The sequence below is a fragment of the Lontra canadensis genome, unplaced genomic scaffold (genome assembly GCF_010015895.1).
Source record: "Lontra canadensis isolate GAN:19392208 unplaced genomic scaffold, GSC_riverotter_1.0 scaffold36, whole genome shotgun sequence".
NCBI classification, from domain to species: domain Eukaryota; kingdom Metazoa; phylum Chordata; class Mammalia; order Carnivora; family Mustelidae; genus Lontra; species Lontra canadensis.
In genome coordinates this window covers 3723119-3744305 of record NW_022631030.1, presented here as the reverse complement: position 1 = coordinate 3744305, position 21187 = coordinate 3723119, and the positions used below count along the sequence as shown (strand labels likewise).

The following is a 21187-nucleotide window of genomic DNA, read 5'->3' as shown; positions in this document are numbered from 1 at the left end:
GAGTCATCAGTCCACAAGCATGCGGCGACCTCCTCGAGTGGCCCGGCCTCATGCCACACCTGGGCCAGAATCGTGAGCCATTCTGTCGCTTCCTGATGGCGCACGGGAGAAGAATGAGGCACAAACAAGTCAGCTGCAAGAGAGAGGGAGCAAGGGATAACAGTAGAGAAGACTGTGGCCCCGAACAACTCCTCAGTCCCGCTTTTATTAGATAGAAACAGTAACCAACAGAAGAGCCGAAGAAGGCCAAACATTGGTCATATGCCTTGTAGATAAGAAGGAAGGCAAAATACGTCTGGTCAAGCCGTATAAAGTTTATAGTTGAGCAAGCACATTCAAAGGACTTACCTAATTAGCCGCAGGCGCTCTCGTGGGGGGAGGGGGGAGATAACGGAAAAATGCAGGAAAAATGCAGCAGGCGGCGGCGTTCAGCCCTGAGCGAGCCGGGCCTTCCCAGCTGCTCGGCTTCAAGGCTGTGTATCCGCCTCTCCCCTAGAGGCCTGTGGCCAGTATGTGTTTTTCTTGACGTGCTTGGTAACTAGTAAAATGTCCCATGGGTTATATTTTAAGTAATTCATTGCTCTGAGGAACAGTTACACCATTCTGTTTGAAATGTTAAAGGAAAAGGTAACACTCTGCAGTGGTGATCCTGGGGTCCTCTGGGTCATAGATGTGTGACCTAATTGTGCCCCTGACACTCCTGTGACCGCTGCCCCCACTGCCATCCCACCACATGACTCTGAGGGAAGGGCCTGTGCTGGTGGCCCCTGTGGAGACTAAAAGAGGAGAACAAGGACAAGGTAGGGGGCAGGGGTTGGCCTCTGTGAACTGAGCGCAGAAGCAGGGAGCTTCAGTGCACAGACCTGGCATCCAGCCCCTCGGGCTACCACACCCCACATGTGGACTTTGGCTGCCTCTGGTAAGTGGGTGAGTCAAGCTGCGCCTCAGCGCATAAGAGGTACCAGAGCTGACTCCTGTGCCACGGCCACAGCCATCATGCAGGGGAGGACCCGGGAGCTGTGTCTGCTGCTTCTGTTGGGGCTGGGGTCCCAGGGCACCCTGCCCCCACCCTGTGACAGGTAGGAGTGGGGAAGGCAGCTGGGGCAGGAAGGACAGGGTCTGGAAGTTGGGATCAGATCTCAGGTGCTGGAGTGTCATCCCTGGGGAGGGAAGTGGAGGGAAGAAATTAGCTTTCAGAGGGGTGGGGGGGCAGGCAGGCTCTGTGCCAGACACCACCGGACCTCCAGTGCTGGAGAAGGAGGGGGGCTGCCTCCTGATGCAGGCGCCGGCTGCCCAGCGTCCTCCCTCCCTCCACCCCTGGCTCCAAGCTCCTCCTCAGACCATGCAGGGCTTTCCTCAGATGGTTCTGGGAAACTTTCTGCCAGTTCTCCCGTTTTCCAGTTTCCCCAGCCAGGAGGTAAGAAGCAGTGTCAGGGCCCGAAAGCCCTCCTTAGTTTAACCTCTGACCTCGGTGACCTAGAGCCAAGTCAGACCTCTTTCCAGAGTCATCGTTCCCATCCCCAAATTAGACAGATGAGTGAGCCTGTCCTGCTTCCCAAGCTCACAGGACGTCATCCATTTCTCATCTAAATGGGTTTCTTTAGCTCTCACTGTGTCTCTTGGCCTGTAGCAACAAACAAGAGAAGGTCCCTGTCTTTGGGGACCTTATGTAATTAGCAAGGACAGTACTGACGGAAGCACACCCAGAAGTCAGAAGCAGTGGGGGAGCCACTCGGGGTGAGCAGAGGGGGTATCCGAGGGGATGGAGAGGGATGGTGTCTGAGGAGAAGACATTTGAGCAGAACCGTGGAAGGAACTGTCACCTCTGTGTGGATGTGGGAGACTGTCCAGGCAAGGAGTCAGGGAAATGGCCGTGCAAAGACTCTGAGGTTATGATTCAAGGAAGAAGGCCTCTGTGGCTGGGACAAAGGTGGGAACAGGCCACGGGAGAGAGGAGGCAGGGCTCGGGTGCCAATGGTAGGACCAGACAGGTAACAAGTCATTCAGGATGGGGTATATTTTGCAAAGGGAGCTGATAGGACTCGCTGATGAAGGAGTATAAAGGGAAAGGGATTACTCGGGATGATTCATAGATTTTATTCTGAGAAATTGTAATAAGGATTTCAGGTTGTGTGATCAAGAGTTTTGTCAAGCAGGAGGTCAGTTGCTGACAGGAAAGGCTGCTGTGTCAGGGGTAAGACCACCCGCGGCGCTGGTGATTTGCTACTCACCAAATAGTTATTCCAGTGAAGGGTTACAGATTAAAATCAAGAAAGGTAGAATGCACATAGGGCAGAGTCCAAGAGAGAAGAAACAACAACTCCAGCTGTCTTCTTCCAGTGGATTTATATGAATAGCACCTAACTTTCCCAGCAACCCGTGTGACATCATGCACAAGGTCACCCTGGCCTCACGTTCAGGGTTGTCACCCGGGGCCTGTGACCGAGGCGGGGAGTATCTGTGCGTCCGATCTTACTCAGTCTGCAGGTTTCTAAGCCTGAATGATACTGGGTGGCACTGGGTCCTTCTGTGAGTGGGCGCATTACTGAACCTGACGGGTTTGGGGGAACCTCCCAGTCTGTAGACAGTTGGTCCAAAGTGGGTGTAGCTTGGGGCCCCCCAAACCGGCCCCTGCTAGCTGGACTGAGGGCCATCTTGTGGGGGACTGGGCCGTGGCCTGAGCTCATCGGTTAGTACTGAGTTTGGATTATAGTACTGCGGTGGATGTCAGAAAATGTGTGATTTGCTGGGAGGACCTTGCCTGGTTGGGACATGTGGCTCGGGGAAAGCGAGATGGAAGGACAGGGGATGAGCACCCTTTGGTTCCTGCTTGGCTGAAGGGTCTCCCGTGTTTGGGAGTGGCGGCGGTGTTGTGGTCGGTTCCTGGAGGTGAAAGTTATCAATGGAATTTGGAGATGATGGGTCCATCTCCCAGAGTGTTGGCTCCCTGGATGCCTAAGAAAATGCAGAATAATAAGAAAAAAATCTAAAAATGCAATCCCTGGGTTATGATTGTCCTATAATAGCAAACATGGAAGTGAGAGATGGGCCATGCCTACGTTTTGGCCAGTCCAGACCTCATCCTCTCTTCTTGGGGCCCCTGCCTAAGGAATGTGGGGGACAGGATCCCATTTCTAACTGGCCTGAGGTATGTCCATTAACCTTAGAGCCATTTCCAAAAGAAAAAAAAAAAATTCTAAAACAACAAATAATGAAGCAGGCTAGACCGATTTCCAAGAGAATAGGATAGGCGGAGGGAGCCAATGGACTCATCCCAGCAGGGTAGAATCTTTAAACAGTTATTGAGAAATATGGTCAAAATGTGTTAATGCAGCACTTCTTAGAAATTGAATGGACCACTGGGAGCTCCTGTAGGACCCCCAAATGCAAGGGACCAAAATCTGTTTTATTCACCCTACTTTGGAGGAATTAGGAAAAAACGTTGCAAGGCAAAGATGGTAATGAGAAACCTGACCTCCCACGTCTTGAGGCAGAGGTCCCACAATTTAATCAAGATAAAGATTGGTAGGGCACCTGGGTGGCTCAGTGGGTTAAAGCCTCTGCCTTTCGCTCAGGTCATGATCCCAGGGTCCTGGGATCGAGCCCCACATCGGGCTGTCTGCTCAGCAGGGAGCCTGCTTCCCCCGCTCTCACTCTGCCTGCCTCTCTGCCTACTTGTGATCTCTGTCTGGCAAATAAATAAATAAAATCTTTAAAAAAAAAAAAAAGATTGGTGAAAAGCTTAGAGTCCCTTAGCTGTGTCCCTGCGGGGGGCTCAAAACGTTACGCATATGAGTGGCAAAATGGTCAGAGGATGGAGAAGATTCTTGACTCTGTGCTGTGGGGTCCAGTGCACCGTGGTAGCAGATGCGTGGTTAAAGCTCTGAAACGGGCAACAGTCGGGTTGGGAGGACAGAGAGTGCAAGAGCTGGTGGGTTTTAGGTGCATGTTTGGATGGAAATTGGAATATTTAGATAGACTTGATATCAAGGGGTTTCTCCTTTTCCTGAATGTGTCTCAGACGTGGCTGTCCCGTCTGGCCAGGGATCACTTACCCTTCCTAGTGTTGTAAAACCCAAACCTGTCTGCAAAGCCATGGTTAGGAACACCAGGGTCAAAGGGGCTGAGATGAAAACTGCTTTGGTGTTTGAACACTTTTCTTGTGAAGTGATTGCTTTTACTTTGCCTGAGTGCGTTACAGGGGTGGACATTGTATCCAAGCGAGGAGTGTTTCCAGTCTCTAGTGATATACAACAAAAGGCCTGTGAATTTGCCCATCATGCTCTCGCTTCTTGTATTAATTGGACATTCCAAATGGGCACCAGTAAAATTGCCTGAGGTCACACAGATCACACCCTTCCGTGGAGTGTAGAGGGCGGCTTAGAGCAGAAGCCTCGGGGCCCCTCCCAGTACTCCTGCCAGACTTTGGACTAGAAAAATGTCCATTTGAGAGGCAATTACTAGCTTGTTATCAGACATTGAGACTGCCCCTCTCTGAAGGACATAAGAATATCTTTCTTTTTTTTTTTTAAGTTTTTATTTATTTATTGGCATGAGCCCATGGGGTGGCAGGTGCACAGGGAGAAGGAGAAGTAGGCTCCGTGCTGAGCAGGGAGTCCGGCTCGGGGCTCAGTCCCAGGACCCTGAGATCAGGACCGGAGCCAAAGTCACAGGCTTAACCGACTGAGCCACCCAGGCATCCCAAGACCTAAGATAATCTTAAAACCTGAAACATCCATAATATCTTGGGTGATGTTGGAGAAATGAGCTAAGAGGGAGGGCAGGGCCCAGAAGAGTTCCATAATGCAATGGAAAGGGTTTATCCAGTAGCATGTTGCTGGGAGAATGTAGAGTTAATTCAATGACCTGGATGTGATAGCAGGAGGCTCTGTTCCCTTGAAAAGGTGCTTGGTTCATGGATGGCCGTTCCAAGGTGAACAGATAGCACTGGAGGGCTGCCGCTATGGCCAGGAGGGAGAATACCAGGGCGCCTGGGTGGCTCAGTCAGTTAAGCATCTGACTCTTGATTTCAGCCCAGGTCATGATCTCAGGGTTGTGGGATGGAGCCCCGCATCAGACTGAGCATGGAGTCTGCTGGTTCCTCTGCTCCTCCCCCTGCTCATGCTCTCCCTCTCTCTCTCTCTCTCTCTCTCTCTCAAATAAATAAATAAAATCTTAAAAAAACAAAAAACAAATCAGCTCAGTGGGCTGAACTGCATAGTATTTGCCATTGTGTTGGGGTTTCATCTACTCTTAGTGGCCACCATCCTGGCCATACGGTCAGGCAGAAGGGCGATGGGAAGGTAGTTTGTAGAAACATCGCACGTGTGTGGTACAGTCCTATGGAAGTCACTGGGAATCTGAGAAGTTCATTAAAGGAGAAGACTTTTGTTTTTTGTTTGTTTTTAAAGATTTTATTTATTTATTTGACAGGGAGAGAGAGCACAAGTAGACAGAGCGGCAGGTAAAGGGAGAAGCAGGCTCTCCACTGAACAGGGAACCCGATACAGGGCTTGATCCCAGAACTCTGGGATCATGACCCGAGCCAAAGGCAGCCCCCAAACGAGCCATGCAGGCACCCCAGGTAGAACACATTTGATACCCATCAGAGGAACCCCTGTCCTTGATCAAAAAGTGATTAGAGCCAGCAAGTAGGTATCCCAGTGTGTTCATGTGAGGTGGCCACGTGGGGTCGTGAACCGATGGGATGTTGGGAGGTCGTAGCCATGCAGAGGTGGGCCAGATCTAGATGCACCAGCTGAGGCACAAAATGCCAGTAAGAGCTATTGTGTCAACAAAAGAGATGGGCTACAGGGCAGGTTCCCCAGGGGAGAGGACATGCGTGGAGTTGGCTGGTGAGACCCCGGCGGGAGCAGGTAGTCTGACCTAGGTGTCGCCATGAATGCGGGGTATACTGTTAGAGGACCGGACCAGGAGATGTTGCACCTGTCTGGACCCCTGGGCTGTATCTTGTCACACCAGGGAGCACACTCCCCCTCCGAGCCGCGGTTCCATAGGGAGCTAGAACCGGACCATAACAACACTGGCTGCCTGAAAGGGCAGATGCGGACGTGAAGGGCCGGCTGTAGGGCCGGCTGACACAGCCTCCCAAGTGTGCGCTCACACTCAGGCGTGAGGGGCTCCTGGGATTAGATGGGTCCACCTCTATGGGGGCGGGGCGATCGATGCGGGGGAGGGAGTGGAGGGCAGGCTGGTAGGACCCTGCGGCTCTTCCCACGTGGGAGGAAGACGACGGTAGACCGCACTGTTTTCTTTCTCCCCCAAATCGCTTCAGCCTTTTTTTCCTCTACCCGATGCAGAGATGCTGGGCCCGAGGCAGCAGCCACACGTGGCCGAAGCGGGGATGGTTCCTAGGTAAGAAGGCGGAGCTCTACCCTTAACTGGCTAGGTCTGATCCCCCAGGAGACTGATGCGGCGCATTGTGCCCGCGCCCCATCTGGCCAGATGCAGGGGGTCACTGGAAAGGGCTGTATTCAGGCCTCACGCAGGCCTAGGGGTAGGAATGGCCCGCTTGAAGTGAACCCACGTGGCCCCAGCCCCCGTGAGCGGGAGGGGACCGCGGGGAGGCACTCGCTAGACTAGCGTCGCTGCTGCAGTCTGGCCCAAGCTGGAACAGCTCGGATATAAATGGGGAGAAGGAGAAACAGCAGCTGAAGGTAAAGAACTGAACGCGCGGCTGACGGTCATGTGGCGGGAGAGACCCACTGTTACACTGACGCTCTGAAGGAGGCCCAGAGCTGGAAGGGAGGCCGCCTCTCCGTTTCGCGTGCCCGAAGGGGTGGCCGTATGTGCGGCCAAGACCTCTCCGGCTCTGGAGCCTGGCAAGGGCAGATGGAAGCCGGCAAGCCTGAGTGGCCTCGTCCGGAGAGGTTCTGGCCAGATGAGGCTGGACTAGACTAATCGTGACTGTATGAGACTCTAGAAATTCTGACTCTCCTGTTCCAGCTTATGTCTGCCGTAGTGTGAGATGGTGATACACCGCATGGTCGGTTAGAGAATTATTTTTTAAAAGATTGTATTTATCTGTCAGAGCGCTCATGCGCAAAAGCGGGGGGCGGGAAGCGGCAGCTGGAGGGAGAAGCGGGCTCCCCGCTGAGCAAGGAGTCCACGCGGGACTCCATCCCAGAACCTGGGCGTCATGACCCAAGTCAAAGTCAAGAGTCAGACACTCAACAGACTGAGCCACCGAGGTGCCCCCCGTTTGTGTCTCACCGAGAGGCTTACAGAGCTGCCTAGCGCAGAAGTTCGCTAAACCCAGTCCTTCCTCGGGCCAGTCGTTTCCCGTTGGCCTGACATTCTGAGGGGGCTTTCGCTCTGTCTCCGAACCTATGCAGGCATCAGTTTCCGTTCCCCACATGCCTTATTTACACAGGCTGGTGGAATCATACCCGTAATAGCAGTGTTCGACCTTATCCCGGTGCGGTCATAGTACAGTGGGGTCCGTTACAGAACGGACTGGAAGAGTTCCAGAGCTTCCTCTGCGCCTTCTCCGGGGACTCGATCTTTGCCCTTAGACCAAATATTGTTATAGACGGGTATGGTTACAGGTAGCTATGACTTTATTACTTATTACAACCACCTCCTCCCTAGCGGAGGACACGGTGGTCTTCAGAATAGTTCTGGTCCCTGCCAATTGTACAACAGGGCGTATCTTCTTATGATCTGTTCCCAGAGCAAGGGCAGTCATAGCGCATCAGGCTCAAGTACACGTGTCCACAGAACTCGGTGGGCAGGTCTAGAAGATTCCCACAGCCTTGGCTCTTGAGCCTCAGTCGCTAGTATGGAAGGCCATCGCCCTGTGGCTACTTCGGCTTCAGTCCGCATCAGAACAGTCAGGAGGCTCTGTTGGCTGACGGCGCAGGGCCCTCCCAGTGCTGGACCCTGGCATTCCTCAGCCTTACCTGTTGCCTTGGCCTGACCCATTTCACTAAAGCCTCATCATCCATCCAGCCTGACTCCTAGCCTTTGCCTCTTCTTGGAAGAAAACTCCTTCTAGTCTGATTCTAGCTAGTATTTTTTTTCTCTGAATGCCTCGCCTCATTAAAATCAAATTCAGTTTGTTCCACAATGGGGGACCCATCTCCCGCAAAGCCCCCCTGCCCTTTGTTTGAGGGAGAATGAGAGCACGTGGGAGAGAGGCAAAGGCAGAGGGAGAGAGACTTCTAAGCAGGCTCCATGCTCAGTGCTGAGCCCAACACGAGGCTCAATCTCACGACCCTGAGATCATGACTTGAGCTGAAACCAAGTCGGATGCTTACCTGCCTGCGCCACCCAGCCACCCCACAGCCCTTGTGTGGCTCATGGTCCAGTGCTGCTTAATCTACCATGTATGTTGTTGCCATTAGGTACTAAAAGCCCGAGTGCCTCTGGGAGACGGGTTTGGTGTCCAGAAATGGCAGGTGCCCCCTACTAGGCTGAGATAAGGGGTAGTCACGCCTGGATCCCGTTTACTGTGAGTACGCCGTGAGGCCTCCCATGGCCTTCCTCATCTTACGGTGGGGTTATTCCCCATGGGGATCTGGACGGACTGTATGATGCCTACTGCTTTCGTGCCACAAGAACCCCATTGTTTCTGTGCTGTGGACTAGTTTTCTGTTCTCAGCACTGCACGTGCTGCTGTGTTCTGTCCACTAAAATTGGGAGACGTTGTTTTTAAACCAGGCTCCACATCCAGCATGGAGCCCAACTTGGGGCTTGAACTCACGACCCTGAGATCAAGACCTGAGCTGAGATCAAGAATGAGACACTTGGGGCGCCTGGGTGGCTCGGTCGGGCGGTCATGACATTGAGCCCCGCCTCAGGCTGCGCACTCAGCATGGAGTCTGCTTGAGATTCCCTCTCCCTCTTCCCCCTCCCTGTGTTCGCACTCACGCTCTCTCTCAAAGAAAAAGTCGGGTGCTCAACTGGCCGAGCCTTCCAGGCACCCCAAAATCAGGGGCCTTTCTAAGTATTTGATTTACAAGGTTTATAGTTCCAGGGCAATGAATCTGCCAAGAGTTGTAGACCACCCAGTCCAAAGACCCAGTAGGGAGTAGTTCCAGGAAATTCCTTCCCAAATGACATCTAAAAACTGGAAGTCGAACGACACCGGCCCATCACTAGGGTTGGCTTCAGGCATCAGCAGGTGGCCCAGCTCAGCATCCTGTCCCGAGACCACAGTGTCTCCCAGAGCCGCTCCAGCTCTGTCTGCAGGCTTCCACTCAGTGCTGGCAGGTTCCGGAGGCAGGCTGGGTGCGGCAGGCGCAGGGCCCCACCGTTTCAGGCAACCCGTACGACTGTGCCGAGGACGGCGGTAACCTCTCGCTCTGTCCGGGCACTTGTGGTGCGCCAGATCTCCCATTTTCCTTAAAAACTCTCATATTCCTCTCTCTGCCCTCAGCTGCCATTTCTCCTCTCTGTGTGGCACTGCTCTTCACTCCCCCCTCCCCACTGTGGGCGGGACGTCCGGTTCGGGTACTGTTACCGTCCAGGTCGCCGCCAGCATGTCCAGTTCTGCGAGGGCCTTAGAGGATAGAGTTAGGATAGGGTTACACGGCCCGGAATGAGGGGGGTATTCCTGCCACTGGGCAGCATAGCCGCACTCACTGGGAGCCCCCGCTTAACCATGTGGGCCGTGGGCATACCCTGCCCCACCAGGCCCTTGGGGATTGTGGCATCAGGATTGGAAAAGAGAGCTACAGTCTCTTACTAAAGGAGCATTCATGCTTCTGACACCACGGTGGCAGGTCGGGTCCTAGTAGGACGATGTGGGGAAAAAATTGTGTTGTCCTGCTCTCAGCCTCTCCTCATGTCCCCCAGAAAAGCAGATGAATCTAGCCAGCGGGGACCCTCTTCTTTATATATAGATACCCACCCCGTATTGAGTGTGCGCGCACACTTGTGACACTGTGTAAGCACGCCCCTCATGCTTTCTCTCTGCCCGTTTCAGACCACAGATGTGTCGTTGCCTGTTGCGGGTCTCTATCGAGCCAGTGCTCAGAGGGTGACACAGAGCACGTTGTGTCCATTTGACACGTCTCTTGGCCCATTGTGGGAACCATGGGCTGACCCAGTTGGCACCGTGTCTTCTGTTCCAATATAGTATTTTAAGTGTATTCGTCTACAGTCAGGAATGCCAAACTACCTTATGGACCCCTTGAGTTTCTGGAGTGACTTCCTGAGGTTCATGCCCCATGCGAGCACCCCCTTTCCTAGTCCAGATTTTCCCTGCCCCTGAGTCCATAAACACCCCAACTTGGGTGCCTGGGTGTCTCAGTCAGTTAAGTGTCCGACTCTTGATCTCAGCTCCGGTCATGATCTCAGGGTCGTGGGTTCAAGCCCCATGTTGGGCTCTGTGCTGGGCACGGAGCCTACTTAAAACCAGTGTGGGAGCTTTTCACGTTCAGCGTCCATCGCTGCAAGGGAAAGAGCACACAGTTTAGCCCACTGAGCTGGTCTGTTCTTCCATTGTTCAAAGATTCCCGTCGAGGTACCGTCTGTGCGCCTTGGCAATGCCGTCGATGGCCAAGCAGCTCTGTCAGTCGTGGAGAGCCGCCGCAGGGCTCTCCTGTGGCTCCTGGGGTGCTTCCTGCTGCCCTGTGGGAAGAGGCCCCCTGCCCGTGCGGTCCCCGTGTAGCTGTTCCCGGGTAAACCCTTTCTGTGTATGAAGGAACTCTTTGGGGGCACTGCCTTCTTCATCAGGGACGGTACCCAGGACCCGGTAGGGACTCCGGTTGCAGGAATATTTACTGTGCTCCAGGCACAGAGTTGGTTCCTATAAACACCCAGTAGCAGGCTAGTCACTGCCTCCTGAATGATGTGCATCCCGCGCGGCCTCCTCCGTGGATTTCCCGCTGGAGGTCTCGGCAGCTGCCACTGGGTGTAACCTACAGGCTTTTGCCTTAAGCCCTAGGGTCAGTTTCCCCCAGGGCCGCTGTGCAGAGTCGGTCCCACCCCTTCTGGAGTGTCTCTGATTCAACTGGTCCTTTCCTTTTGTTCACTGGTACTGTGCCAAATTACCAACCAGGGTGGCCTTGGGCCCTTGTTTAGGTCGTCTGCTGCAGAGGGCCCTCCTCATTCTCTCAGCGGGATGTGTCCCCACCCCCCACACGCCCCTGCCACACATGGGCGCACACACATTCCCCGGGCATACTCACACGTAGCCCCAGGCCAAGAAATGTGCCCAGACTCGAGCCTTTCTTCCCCGCTAAGGGTGGTGACCTGAACTGCCCGCCTCCCAACACTGTCCGCAGCCAGATTTACTGCCATGGGGAGCTCTTGCACCAAGTGCAGATGGCCAGACTCTACCGGGATGACAAGCAGTTTGTGGACATGCCACTGTCCTCGGCTCCAGGTAGGGCACCAGGGGACCCCACCGCCTGAAGCTCTTGCACCAAAGATGACAGAGGGCAAGACAAGGCAGAGAAGAGCTTCTATCAGGGCAGGGCTCCTCGGGTCCACCTGACCCCTCCTTGCCGGTGGACCCCAGACCAGGTTCTGCAGGACTTCCGTGAGCTGGCGGCCGCCCACGAGCACCGCATCCCCCCACAGCAGCTGCAGGCATTCATCCAAGAGCACTTCCAGGCCGCGGGGCAGGAGCTGCTGTCCTGGACTCCCGAGGACTGGAAGGACAGGTACCACCTGGACAGGAAACAGGAGGGGGCCTTCGGGCAGGCCTGCCTCCCCGAACCCCACGGGGTCCGTGTTCTTCCAGCCCCCGGTTGCTGCAGAAGATCTCGGACCCCAAGCTGAGAGCCTGGGCAGGGCAGCTCCACCAGCTCTGGAAGAAACTGGGAAAGAAGGTATCCACGTCCTGGATCTCAGCCAGGGGGATAGAGCTGGGAGAAGGGGAGACGAGCTTGGGGCCCCCACTGCCCTTAGATCACAGACTGGAATGCATTTCCTGAGAAGACAGCCCCACACCCACTGGGTCCGTGAATGCAGCTCTCTAGAAAGAATTTCTGAAGGGAGAAAAGGGAACATCTACTTCTACCTTCTTACCTCCCCCTTGAAGCCCTCACCATCCTACGCACCCCACCCCCCTGCCACCCCAACTGCTGCTTATGCAAAACTAACCACCTGCCACCTCCAGGCCACCCACCTAGGCTCTCTCTCCCCAGAGCTAGTCAGGTCAGGATTCTGCCCAGAAACAATTGCCAATGCTGCTAGTGGGCCGTGGTCAGTACAAACTGTTAGACACTTTCTCTCCTTTGAGGCTCAGAGAGGGCAGTGCTTTGCTCAAGGCTGCACAGCACCGTCCTCCCAGAGGATGGGAGCCCTGGGCCTCTGGGGCTGGCGTGGCAGCCGGGATGGGGGAAGGGGAGTGGAGGAAACAGTCTCCGACCTGGTCCTAATACTGGCCACTGCTGGCTGAGGCCCTGCCAAGGCCGGGCTGAGTTAGGGACTCCAGAGGCCGGCATGTGGGGGCCAAGCAGACCTGGCTCCCAGCGGCTCTGGCTTGACCAAGGCCACGGCTGACCAGCAGCAGAGCCCGAACTCGTGCACCCGCTGCCAGGGCATCCACACCGAGGGGCCTGTGGGCTCCCTGTGCCCTCTCTCCCGACTGCAGGTGAAGCCAGAGGTCCTCAGCCACCCCGAGCAGTTCTCTCTCATCTACTCGGCCCACCCCTTCATCGTGCCCGGCGGACGCTTCGTCGAAGTCTACTACTGGTGAGCGGCCAGAGCTACAGGGCAGCAGGCGGGGAGCCGGGCCGGCGGGCTGTCCTGAGCAGAGGGGGCACCCTGACTGGCCCGGTGCGCAGGGCGGGAGAGGGGTGGTGTAGGGGTTGGTGCTCAAGCTGTCCCTTTCCCCAGGGACTCCTACTGGGTGATGGAGGGGCTGCTCCTGTCTGAGATGCCCCAGACGGTGAAGGGCATGCTGCAGAACTTCCTGGACCTGGTGCGGCTGTAAGCGGGGCGGCCCCTCAGGCTGGGGCGGGGAAGCGTGGGCCTGGGGCTTGGCGCTGGGTTGGCCTTGGCCTTGGCCGCTGGGCAGATGCACCTCAGCAGGTGTCCCTCTCGGCAGCTATGGACACGTCCCCAACGGGGCCCGCGTGTACTACCTGCAGAGGAGCCAGCCTCCCCTCCTGACTCTCATGATGGACCGCTACGTGACCCACACCAACGACACTGCCTTCCTCAGGTGGGTCCCCAGTCCCCCTGCTGCCCCGCAGGCCCCCCTACCTGGGCCCTCCCAGGGCGGGACTGAGGGGTGTGCCTGGGCTGAGGCGGTGCCTGGCTCCACCCCAGGGACAACATAGGGACCCTAGCCTTGGAACTGGACTTCTGGATGGAGAACAGGACCATCTCTGTGAGCTCGGGGGGCCAGAGCTACATCCTGAACCACTATGCTGTCCCTTACGGGGGCCCCAGGTAAGGAGCCGCTTCCAGCCTCTCGGTCTCTAGCTCCTCACTCTGGTCTGAGGGCCATGACAGCCCCGCCTCTCGGATGCTGATACTGAAAGCCCTGGGCAATCCAGGGCCCACCAAGGGCAGTCCAGGGGCAGCTGAAGCAGCATGGCTCAGCCTCCAGCTTGGCCGTGGAGCCTCCCGGTGCCAGGATGCCCACTTTCCTCTTCCAGGCCAGAGGCCTACAGCAAGGATTTTGAGCTGGCGGACACGTTGCCAGAGGGTAAGCAGCAACAAGTGCAGGACCTGGGGTGGGGCAGGGAGTCTGGTGTTGGGTGTCAGGTCTTGGCCCCTCATTCCCTGCCCCATTGTCCTCACAGAGGACCGGGTGGCTCTGTGGGCTGAGCTCAAGGCTGGGGCTGAGTCTGGCTGGGACTTCTCTTCACGGTGGCTCGTCGGAGGCCCAAACTCTACATCGCTCAGCAGCATCCGGACCAGCAAATTCGTGCCTGTTGACCTCAATGCCTTTCTGTGCCAGGCAGAGGCGCTGATGAGCAACTTCTACGCCAGGCTGGGTGAGCAGCCCCGTGGGGGGGTGGGGGAGGTGGAGCTCACCCAGCTGGAGTCCTACCTCAGCCTTGGCTGTGGAGCTGGAAGTAGGACCCTGACTGAAGGGCCTCCAACCTCCTGGCTGGCTCCGGACCTCACCTCTAGGGCAAGAGTACAAATGGGCCCCCTTCTCCACACCCCCTCCCTTTCTTACTGGGAGGGACTATGAGGGTATGTGAGAGGACACCTGAGTCCATGCTTTCAAACTCCCTCCATTCTCTTTCCCCAAAAAACTGCCCTCGGACCTCTCGGAGCTAGGGAAATGCACATGGCCGGTGCCCTCCTAGGATGGACCCAGGAGCAGGCAGATGTGGGTCTAGAAAGTCCTACAGGGCCATAGCTCAGGAACTCTTAGCTCCTAGAGGCCAGAAATGTGGGCTCCAGGTCTGCACGTCCCCTTGGTGTCAGGACTTCTAGCCCTCAGGGAGGACAACAGGGGGAGGCCAATTTTGGCCTCTTTCTTGAAGGCATGGGACCCAAGGTCAGGGCCTCCCGGTAGCTCAGCCTAAAGAGAGTTTCACCCCAGGGAATGACATCCAAGCCACAAAGTACAGAAATCTGCAGCAACAGCGCTTGGCTGCCATGAGAGCCATCCTGTGGGATGAAAAGAAAGGGGCCTGGTTTGACTATGACCTTGAGAATGGAAAGAAGAACCTAGAGTTTTACCCATCCAACCTCACTCCTCTCTGGTCTGGCTGTTTCTCTGACCCGGACGCCGTGGACAAGGCTCTGAACTATCTGGAGGTGAGGGGGCAGCAGGGCGGGCGGGTTACTGGGGGCAGCACGACCTGCTCTCTCCCTGCATCAGAGCCAGGGATCTCTGGCAAGTGGCAGCCAACCCTCTCCTCCACTCCCAAGTCTGAGCCCGCGGGTCCCGCTGAAGCCACCAGGGGGCAGCCCTGAGCAAGAAGAGAAAGTCCAGGGCCGGGGACACCTGTCTTGAGGAGGGCCCAGCCTCTTGGCTCCTCATCGAGCCGCCACGCACAGTCCTGAAAATGTCTGAAACCTCCTAGGAGAGCCAGATCTTGACCTACCAGTACGGGATCCCGACCTCTCTCCAGAAGACAGGCCAGCAATGGGACTTCCCCAATGCCTGGGCCCCCCTGCAAGACCTGGTCATCAGAGGTAGGGAGTAGGGAGGCAGGGATGGGGCTTATCCCAGGACCTCCCCCCCCCCCCCCCCCCCGCTTGCATCTGGTCAGCCTGGAGGGTCAGCCTCCTGGTGCGGGGGAGGTGTGAACAAAGCAGGTGGGGTCTTTCTCTGGCTTTTCTGGTTTCTCGGCTCCCCACTCAGCAGACATGTGTGTCCACCCCCACCTGTCAGGGGAACCAGCCCTCCTTTCTCCCTCCAAACCCAGGCCCTGGGGAAGGAGCACGCTGGCTTTTCACGAGGCTCATGATGGAGGTCTTAAGGCCCAGACCTCTTTCCCTCCTTGAGGAGAGTAAGGCTCAGGCATCTGCTCCCCTTGGGATGGGGACTTAGGAGATTCAGGGTCCTGCCTGGGCGGGGGGGCGCATCTAGGTCTGGCCAAGTCTCCTTCACCTCGGGCCCAGGAAGTGGCTTTCCAGCTGGCTCAGAATTGGATCCGAACCAACTTTGAGGTCTACTCCCAAAAGTCAGCCATGTTTGAGAAGGTGAGCTGCTCCTGAGGACAGAGCCTCCTGGGCTCTTCCCCATGGTGGGCTGGGGGGGGGGGGGGGGGGGGCAGGGATGAGTGCCAGGCTTTGCCAAGCCCAGGGACAGTGGTGACGCCCGGTGGCCATTCTTGGGCACTGCAGGGGTCAGAGCTGCAGGCCAGAGCAGCCTCTCCCAAAGGGGCTCTCATCTCTTGCTCCCCTGGAGGGCTGAAGTAGGGAGCCTGGGGTAGTGCCCCCTGAGAGCCTGTGCTTTTGTTCCCAGTATGACATCAGCAATGGTGGGCAGCCAGGTGGAGGAGGGGAGTATGAAGTTCAGGTGAGTGGGCCCACACCCTACTGGGAATGACAGGGCTGTGTTGTCCCCACACCTGGCCATGACCTTCCCTGCCTAGGCCTGTGTTTCCTCCCATGGATGTGGGTCCACGGGAGGCTGACTGGAGCTCCTCTGCAGCCCTGGGGCTAGGCAGTTCTAGAGCCTCTGGGTGGAGATCTCACAGCCCCTAAAAGGCTGTGGGGCCTTTCCCCAGAGATCCTGGTCCACTGGTCCTGTCTCTCTCCAGGAGGGCTTTGGCTGGACCAATGGAGTGGTCCTGATGCTCCTGGACCGCTACGGTGACCGGCTGACCTCGGGGACCCAGACAGCTTTCCTGGAGCCCCACTGCCTCACAGCTGCCCTCCTGCTCAGCCTCCTGCTCAGCCTCCTGCTCAGCCTCCTGCCGCAGTGATGGGCCTCCCTGCCCAGTCTGCCTCATTAAACTTCTGTGTGAGTCCCTACCTTCTCCATTGCTTCTTCATCCCCCACCCCCAGCCAGTCCTTGGAGTGGGGTCAGAGTAGGGACCTAGAAGTCATGGGTTGGGCCCTTGTGCCTCCTGGAACATCAATGAGGAGGAAATCCTGTTTTGTGGGGACATTTGGTCCTCCTCCCCTTGTATCCCAGCCCCATCCCCCACACAGCCTGGCTCCCAAACACATAATCCAAATGGTTTATTATTCTGTTGAGATGCTTACAAATACTGACCATCACCCAGCCCGGGGCCCAGCAGCCATGGCCCAGTGGTGGGCAGGGAGGTGGGCTTAGTGTTAAGGCGTGAAGGGCCGAGGCCAGATAGCTGGTGGCCTGGTCCTCTGCTCTCCATTTCTGTCACCCTTCCAAGGCTGAAGGGAGGGCAGCCAGACCTCAGGGTCCTCTCACTCTGCCTCCTCCTCTCTTGCTCAGGTTCCCCTTGGGGGTGTCTGAGCAGCCCTCCAGCCCTATTAGGAACTCAGCCTGTGCAATCCATCTAGCCGCCTCTCCCATCTGCCTCCCTCCTCCTCCAGTCTGGATGTCCGAGCTTCGTCCCTTCTGGCTCTAAGCAAGGCACGAGTGGAAGGGAGAGGGCTGGACTGGGGGGCCAGAAGGCTGCACACCGGGGCCTGGAGCCACAGGCAGGGGATGGCCGGGGCGGGGATTGGTCCTTCCCCCCGCCCCAGCATGAGATGCACAAGGTCCTGGGCTGGAGAGATGGCAGTACGTACCCTCAGATGGGCCCACGGCTGAAGCATGGGCAGAGCCACAGAGCCGGGGCCATGAGCATGTATGTAACCATGGCGACGAAGCAGTCACTGTGGAGATCAGGGTTTGGGGTCTGCAAAAAGGGGACGGGGTTGGGACCTCAAGGATGACACTTGAGGTCTCTGGCCCTTGAACAAAGTAATAACAAAAATGCAGGAGAGCAGGGTAGAGCGGGGTTTGAGAAGTACACCGCCTGAGCTGTTACCCCACTCCGGATGTGGCTGTCCTCAGCCCCCAAAGCCCCTGCAAAGGGGAGGGGGGCGGAGGCAAGGAGGGATCTTTGGCAGATTCTGGTACCATAATTTGTCCTTTGCGAAGGAGAACTTAGGCTAGGGGAGCGCTGGTGCCAGGTCAGAGCTGGGCCTGCTCTGCCAGCTGCTCAGCCCTGGCAGCCCTGGGGCCGGACCGTGAAGGGTTCTTGCCAGTTCTGAGTCCCCAGTAGCCTCCCCACTTATCTGCTGGCGGGTTCTTCAGGGGCCCTGAGCGCGGACATTCCCAGGACCAGCTCCTTACAGAAAGGTACGAAGTCTTGTACAAGAGCCCTCCCAGGGCCTCTGGGAGCACTGCCGCGCGGCCTGGGGCCCAGAGTGCGACTCTGTCTCCCGGGCAGTGCAGCAGGCCCACGCCGGGACCGGTACGGTCAGTTCATGAACTGTGTGTAGCCCTCGGCTCCGGTGACGATGACATCCATCCAGATGCGCATGGCCTCCGCTGACGGCGCCACCATGTAGTACAGCCGGTCGTGGGTCTTCACACAGAAGGTGAGGGCTGGGTTCGGGCTCTGCCCAGGGAGAGAGGAAGGTCTAAGACAGGGCTCACCTCTGACCTTCCATCTGCCCTTTGCCCCCCACCCCCCGGCTCCAGGGTGCCCTGGAGCTCGAGACTGAGTCCCCATCAGTCAAGGAGGCCCCAGGCCCCCGGGCTGTCCTTGGACCTGGGCAGGGCCATACCCTGCCATGTAGGGGCCCTGTTTCTGGGCAGCCCCAGGCATAAAAGTGAGTAGCAACAGAATCGGACACAGAGGGCCCTGCCCGTGAGGACCAGAGCCTCCGCTCGGCGTCAAAGCGGCAGGTGGAGAGAGCTGTGAGTGGGATGCTGGGCCCAGGACCCCCAGACGAGTAGAGGTCAGAGCTGAGGCGGCACCAGAGGCTTGGGGGAGGCTGATCTGCGTGACGGCAGAGGGCCCAGGCCTCAAATATGTCCCCTTTACTGATCCCCTCAGCCCCACCCCATCCCTGACAACCCCTTCCTCCCCTCCAAGCCATCCGGGCCCGCCCACCTCCCCACAGGGGCCCAGCCTGCTGTCCTCTCAGGAGGGGCCAGCAAGCCCCTTGGGCTCACAGGGGCTCCCTGCAGCCCCTGCCGCTCCTCCCTCGGGCCGGGGGAGGGGGCTGGAGGGGAGAGTGAGGGGTCAGGGACCAGTAAGGGACAGGAGGCATTAATGTGCAGTAGTTCTGGTTAGAGGTCGGGGGAGGGGTACCTCAGTCACCACAGTGAAGCTGAAAAACCTCTTCTGGGAAGGGGAGAGGGAGAGAGGGAAAGAGTTTACACGGAGATCAAGGAAGGGGTCCAGGACTCAAAAAGATGGGCTGGAGGTGGCTGTTCCCAGAAGCCCGCCGCCCCTGGTCCCCGCGGCCCGCCCTCACCTTGGCTGCACTGCGCAGGTGGTCATAGTACACTTCCTCGATGGCCTGGAAGTAGATGACCCCCTTCAGCTTCGTCTCGTGCTTGTCTACAAAGAAAGCAGGGCCGGGCTGAGGAGGCCTGCCGTCCCGCAGGTGAGGCGCCCGCGATGGAAATGGGCAGGTTCCCAGGACTCCAAAACGGAGCCTGGCACGGAGCCCGAAGAGATGGTCGGCGCCCAGCCTTGCTTGGAATTAGAGAACGCAAATTACAGCTGCACAGCCATCAGAAGGGCAAACAGGTGAAAAGGCGACAGCACGCTCTGGGCAAAGCTGGAGAAACAGCTGGTCTGACCGACGACAGGCATACACAGCCTCAGCCCTACAGGAGGATGGGCCGGGTCTACCGCAATGAGGAAAGTGTTTGCCCCCTGAGCCAACGATCCCACTTACGAACAATTACCTCACAACCAACAAACTTACGGGACTGTTCACCACAACCGTGTTCGCAGTTTGGAAACAAACCAAGGGTCCATCAAGTAGATGGATTTATTGGTTAATAAATCAGAGTTTAGCACGTGATGGGACGCTAGACCTCCGTTAATGATACAGAAATGTAGGGCGCCTGGGTGGCTCGTGGGCTTAGCCTCTCCTCTGCCTTCGGCTCAGGTCATGATCTCAGGTCCTGGGATCAAGTCCTGCATGAGGCAAGGGTTCTACAGAGCAGAGGGCAGGACCCCATTCCCAGTAAGGCAGGGCCAGGGAAGCCTTCACAGAGGTTGTATCTGATCTGGACCCTGTGGCAGAGACGGGTTCCACCAAGTCAGTGGGAGGAGGGGCCAGGCCAGGGCAGGAAGAACCACAAGCTCGAAGGCAGGAGCAGCCAAGTCACACTCAGGGCCCTAATGAGGCCCCAGGCCCGTCTCCATCAGACACTTCTGCTTCAGACAAGGACGCAGCCCCACCCCCGCCCCCAGGCCTGGCCATCCCTCCAACAGCGGCTGCTTCCCACCTCTTCCTTCACAGAAAGTCTGAGCTCTGCAGCCCCCCCTTCCTGACCACCTGCCGCTCCTCATCTTGTGCAGTCTGGCTCCTGCCCTGGATGCAGCTCCAATCCCTGGAGGGGCCTCTGGGTCCATGTTGTTCTTGGCCTTTCTGCAGTGTCCCTCATTGCTGGGGACACTCCCTGCCTACAAATGTCTGCTCCTTCGGCTGGCTTCCCTCCCCGTTTCCACCCCTCATCAGGACGTGATCTTCCTTCATTTCAAAAATATTCAGGAAGGTCATGACTGCCCAGCACCAGCCCAGCACCTGGCCTGTGGCTTCCCACTTCCTGCCCGACCCCTTTGCCAGTCCCTCCTCCTACCCCTTCCCCAGCGTACAGCCCTTTCCTTCTTCTCTGCTCTGAAGTCCAACCACCCCAGTTCAGTTTTAGCTCTGGCGCCTCAGCAGCTGTGAGACCTTGGGCAATTTACTTAACCTCTCTGAACCTATGTTCCGTATCTGTAAATGGGTGTAAAATAGTGCTTCCTGCACAAGACGATGAAAAATCAATGAGATGATGCACGCAGAGTGCTTACAGTTCGCGCAGCACTCAGCAGGTATGATCTGCTACAACTGTTACTCCAGCACAGTCAACTTTAACCCTGACCTTTCGCCTAAATGGAGATGGCCCAGGGGCACTTCAACCTCAATATGCCTAAAACGGAGCTCTCCCCCCACCCCCACCGTCTCTCTCTATTGCCCACAAAGTCCCTTCCCAGCTCAGGTGGAAACATGGGGACACATGTGCCTCTGGCCTCTCCTGCCTCCCACACCCAGGGCCCAGGCAATCAGGGAAGGCTTCCTGGAGAGGGTGGCACTTGGTCAGGGACCAGGTTAGACCAGAGGCAGGCACTCTGGGCCTGGGTGTCTCTGCCACCAGACACTTCAGCCCTCTCCTTCCAGGCTCTGAACAGGATTGCTCTTCCCCGCTTTACGGTTGGGCAGAGCTGGGTGACTGGCTGAGCAGCCCCACTAGCGACCTGAGGACAGACCCCAGCCAGGGCATTTAATGCCCATGCAAGGCACAATTAAGCTTCTCTTTACCCTCTGCCACCGTGGCCAGCAACGTTCTAAAAACGCACGCCGTCGAACAAAGGGAACACTGACGCAGAGGGGAGCAGGGCCCCACCGGCCCACAAGGTACACGGACACGTATCGGGCAGGAAAGGAAACTGTGGTTTTGAGCCCCTGGGATCTGAGGACCGGCTGTCCCGCAGCGCAGCCTGGCCTCTCCAGGCCGGTGTGCCACACGGCGTCCTGCACTCAACGTGGGAACCGTCCAGACGGGAACCCCAAGGGCTGGCAGCGACGCTGGAGGCAGCGGGGAGGGAGCAGGACGCACCAGGGGGCCTGTCCCCAGGGCCGTCCCGAGCG

The 21187-nt window shown here is 57.2% G+C and overlaps 2 protein-coding genes across 19 annotated transcripts in view; one reads left to right on the top strand and one right to left on the bottom strand.

The window, feature by feature from the left end:
• The first annotated feature begins 981 nt into the window (after positions 1-981).
• Positions 982-16328, top strand: LOC116874183 (trehalase-like). Of its 3 annotated transcripts, none has more exons than XR_004383945.1 (15): positions 982-1079; positions 11253-11353; positions 11489-11633; positions 11714-11801; positions 12569-12669; positions 12814-12906; positions 13025-13141; positions 13249-13371; positions 13581-13630; positions 13728-13922; positions 14483-14700; positions 14975-15081; positions 15479-15591; positions 15857-15910; positions 16155-16217. XR_004383945.1 is itself a non-coding variant. In XM_032868657.1 (15 exons), the coding sequence occupies exons 1-15, from the start codon at positions 997-999 to the stop codon at positions 16317-16319; spliced, it is 1758 nt and encodes a 585-aa protein (XP_032724548.1). In that variant the 5' UTR covers positions 982-996; the 3' UTR covers positions 16320-16328. The 3 variants fall into 3 exon arrangements, 2 of the variants coding, with proteins under 2 accessions (XP_032724548.1, XP_032724549.1); XM_032868657.1 differs by having other exon boundaries at positions 14970-15081; positions 16155-16328; XM_032868658.1 differs by lacking the exon at positions 982-1079 and having other exon boundaries at positions 11551-11633; positions 14970-15081; positions 16155-16328.
• Positions 16329-16564: 236 nt separating this feature from the next.
• Positions 16565-21187, bottom strand: part of PHLDB1 (pleckstrin homology like domain family B member 1) — a 45004-nt gene continuing 40381 nt past the window's right edge. For 9 of the 16 annotated variants that reach the window (XM_032868642.1, XM_032868644.1, XM_032868646.1 and 6 more), the window contains 3 exons: positions 18794-18879; positions 18628-18660; positions 16565-17928 (listed from right to left, as the gene is read on the bottom strand). In XM_032868642.1, the coding sequence (XP_032724533.1) occupies positions 17788-17928; positions 18628-18660; positions 18794-18879 (260 nt within the window). In that variant the 3' untranslated portion in view covers positions 16565-17787. The remainder of the gene's footprint in view (positions 17929-18627; positions 18661-18793; positions 18880-21187) is intronic. The other 7 variants (XM_032868645.1, XM_032868651.1, XM_032868648.1 and 4 more) reach the window with 1 other exon arrangement.

Bases quoted from the DNA above. Each gene is read 5' to 3' on its own strand.
- LOC116874183 (XM_032868657.1), top strand. From the start codon at position 997: ATGCAGGGGAGGACCCGGGAGCTGTGTCTGCTGCTTCTGTTGGGGCTG. The intron at 13,631-13,727 runs GTAAGCAGCAAC...TTGTCCTCACAG, and splicing joins GGCGGACACGTTGCCAGAGG to AGGACCGGGTGGCTCTGTGG. The intron at 15,911-16,154 runs GTGAGTGGGCCC...GTCTCTCTCCAG, and splicing joins GAGGGGAGTATGAAGTTCAG to GAGGGCTTTGGCTGGACCAA.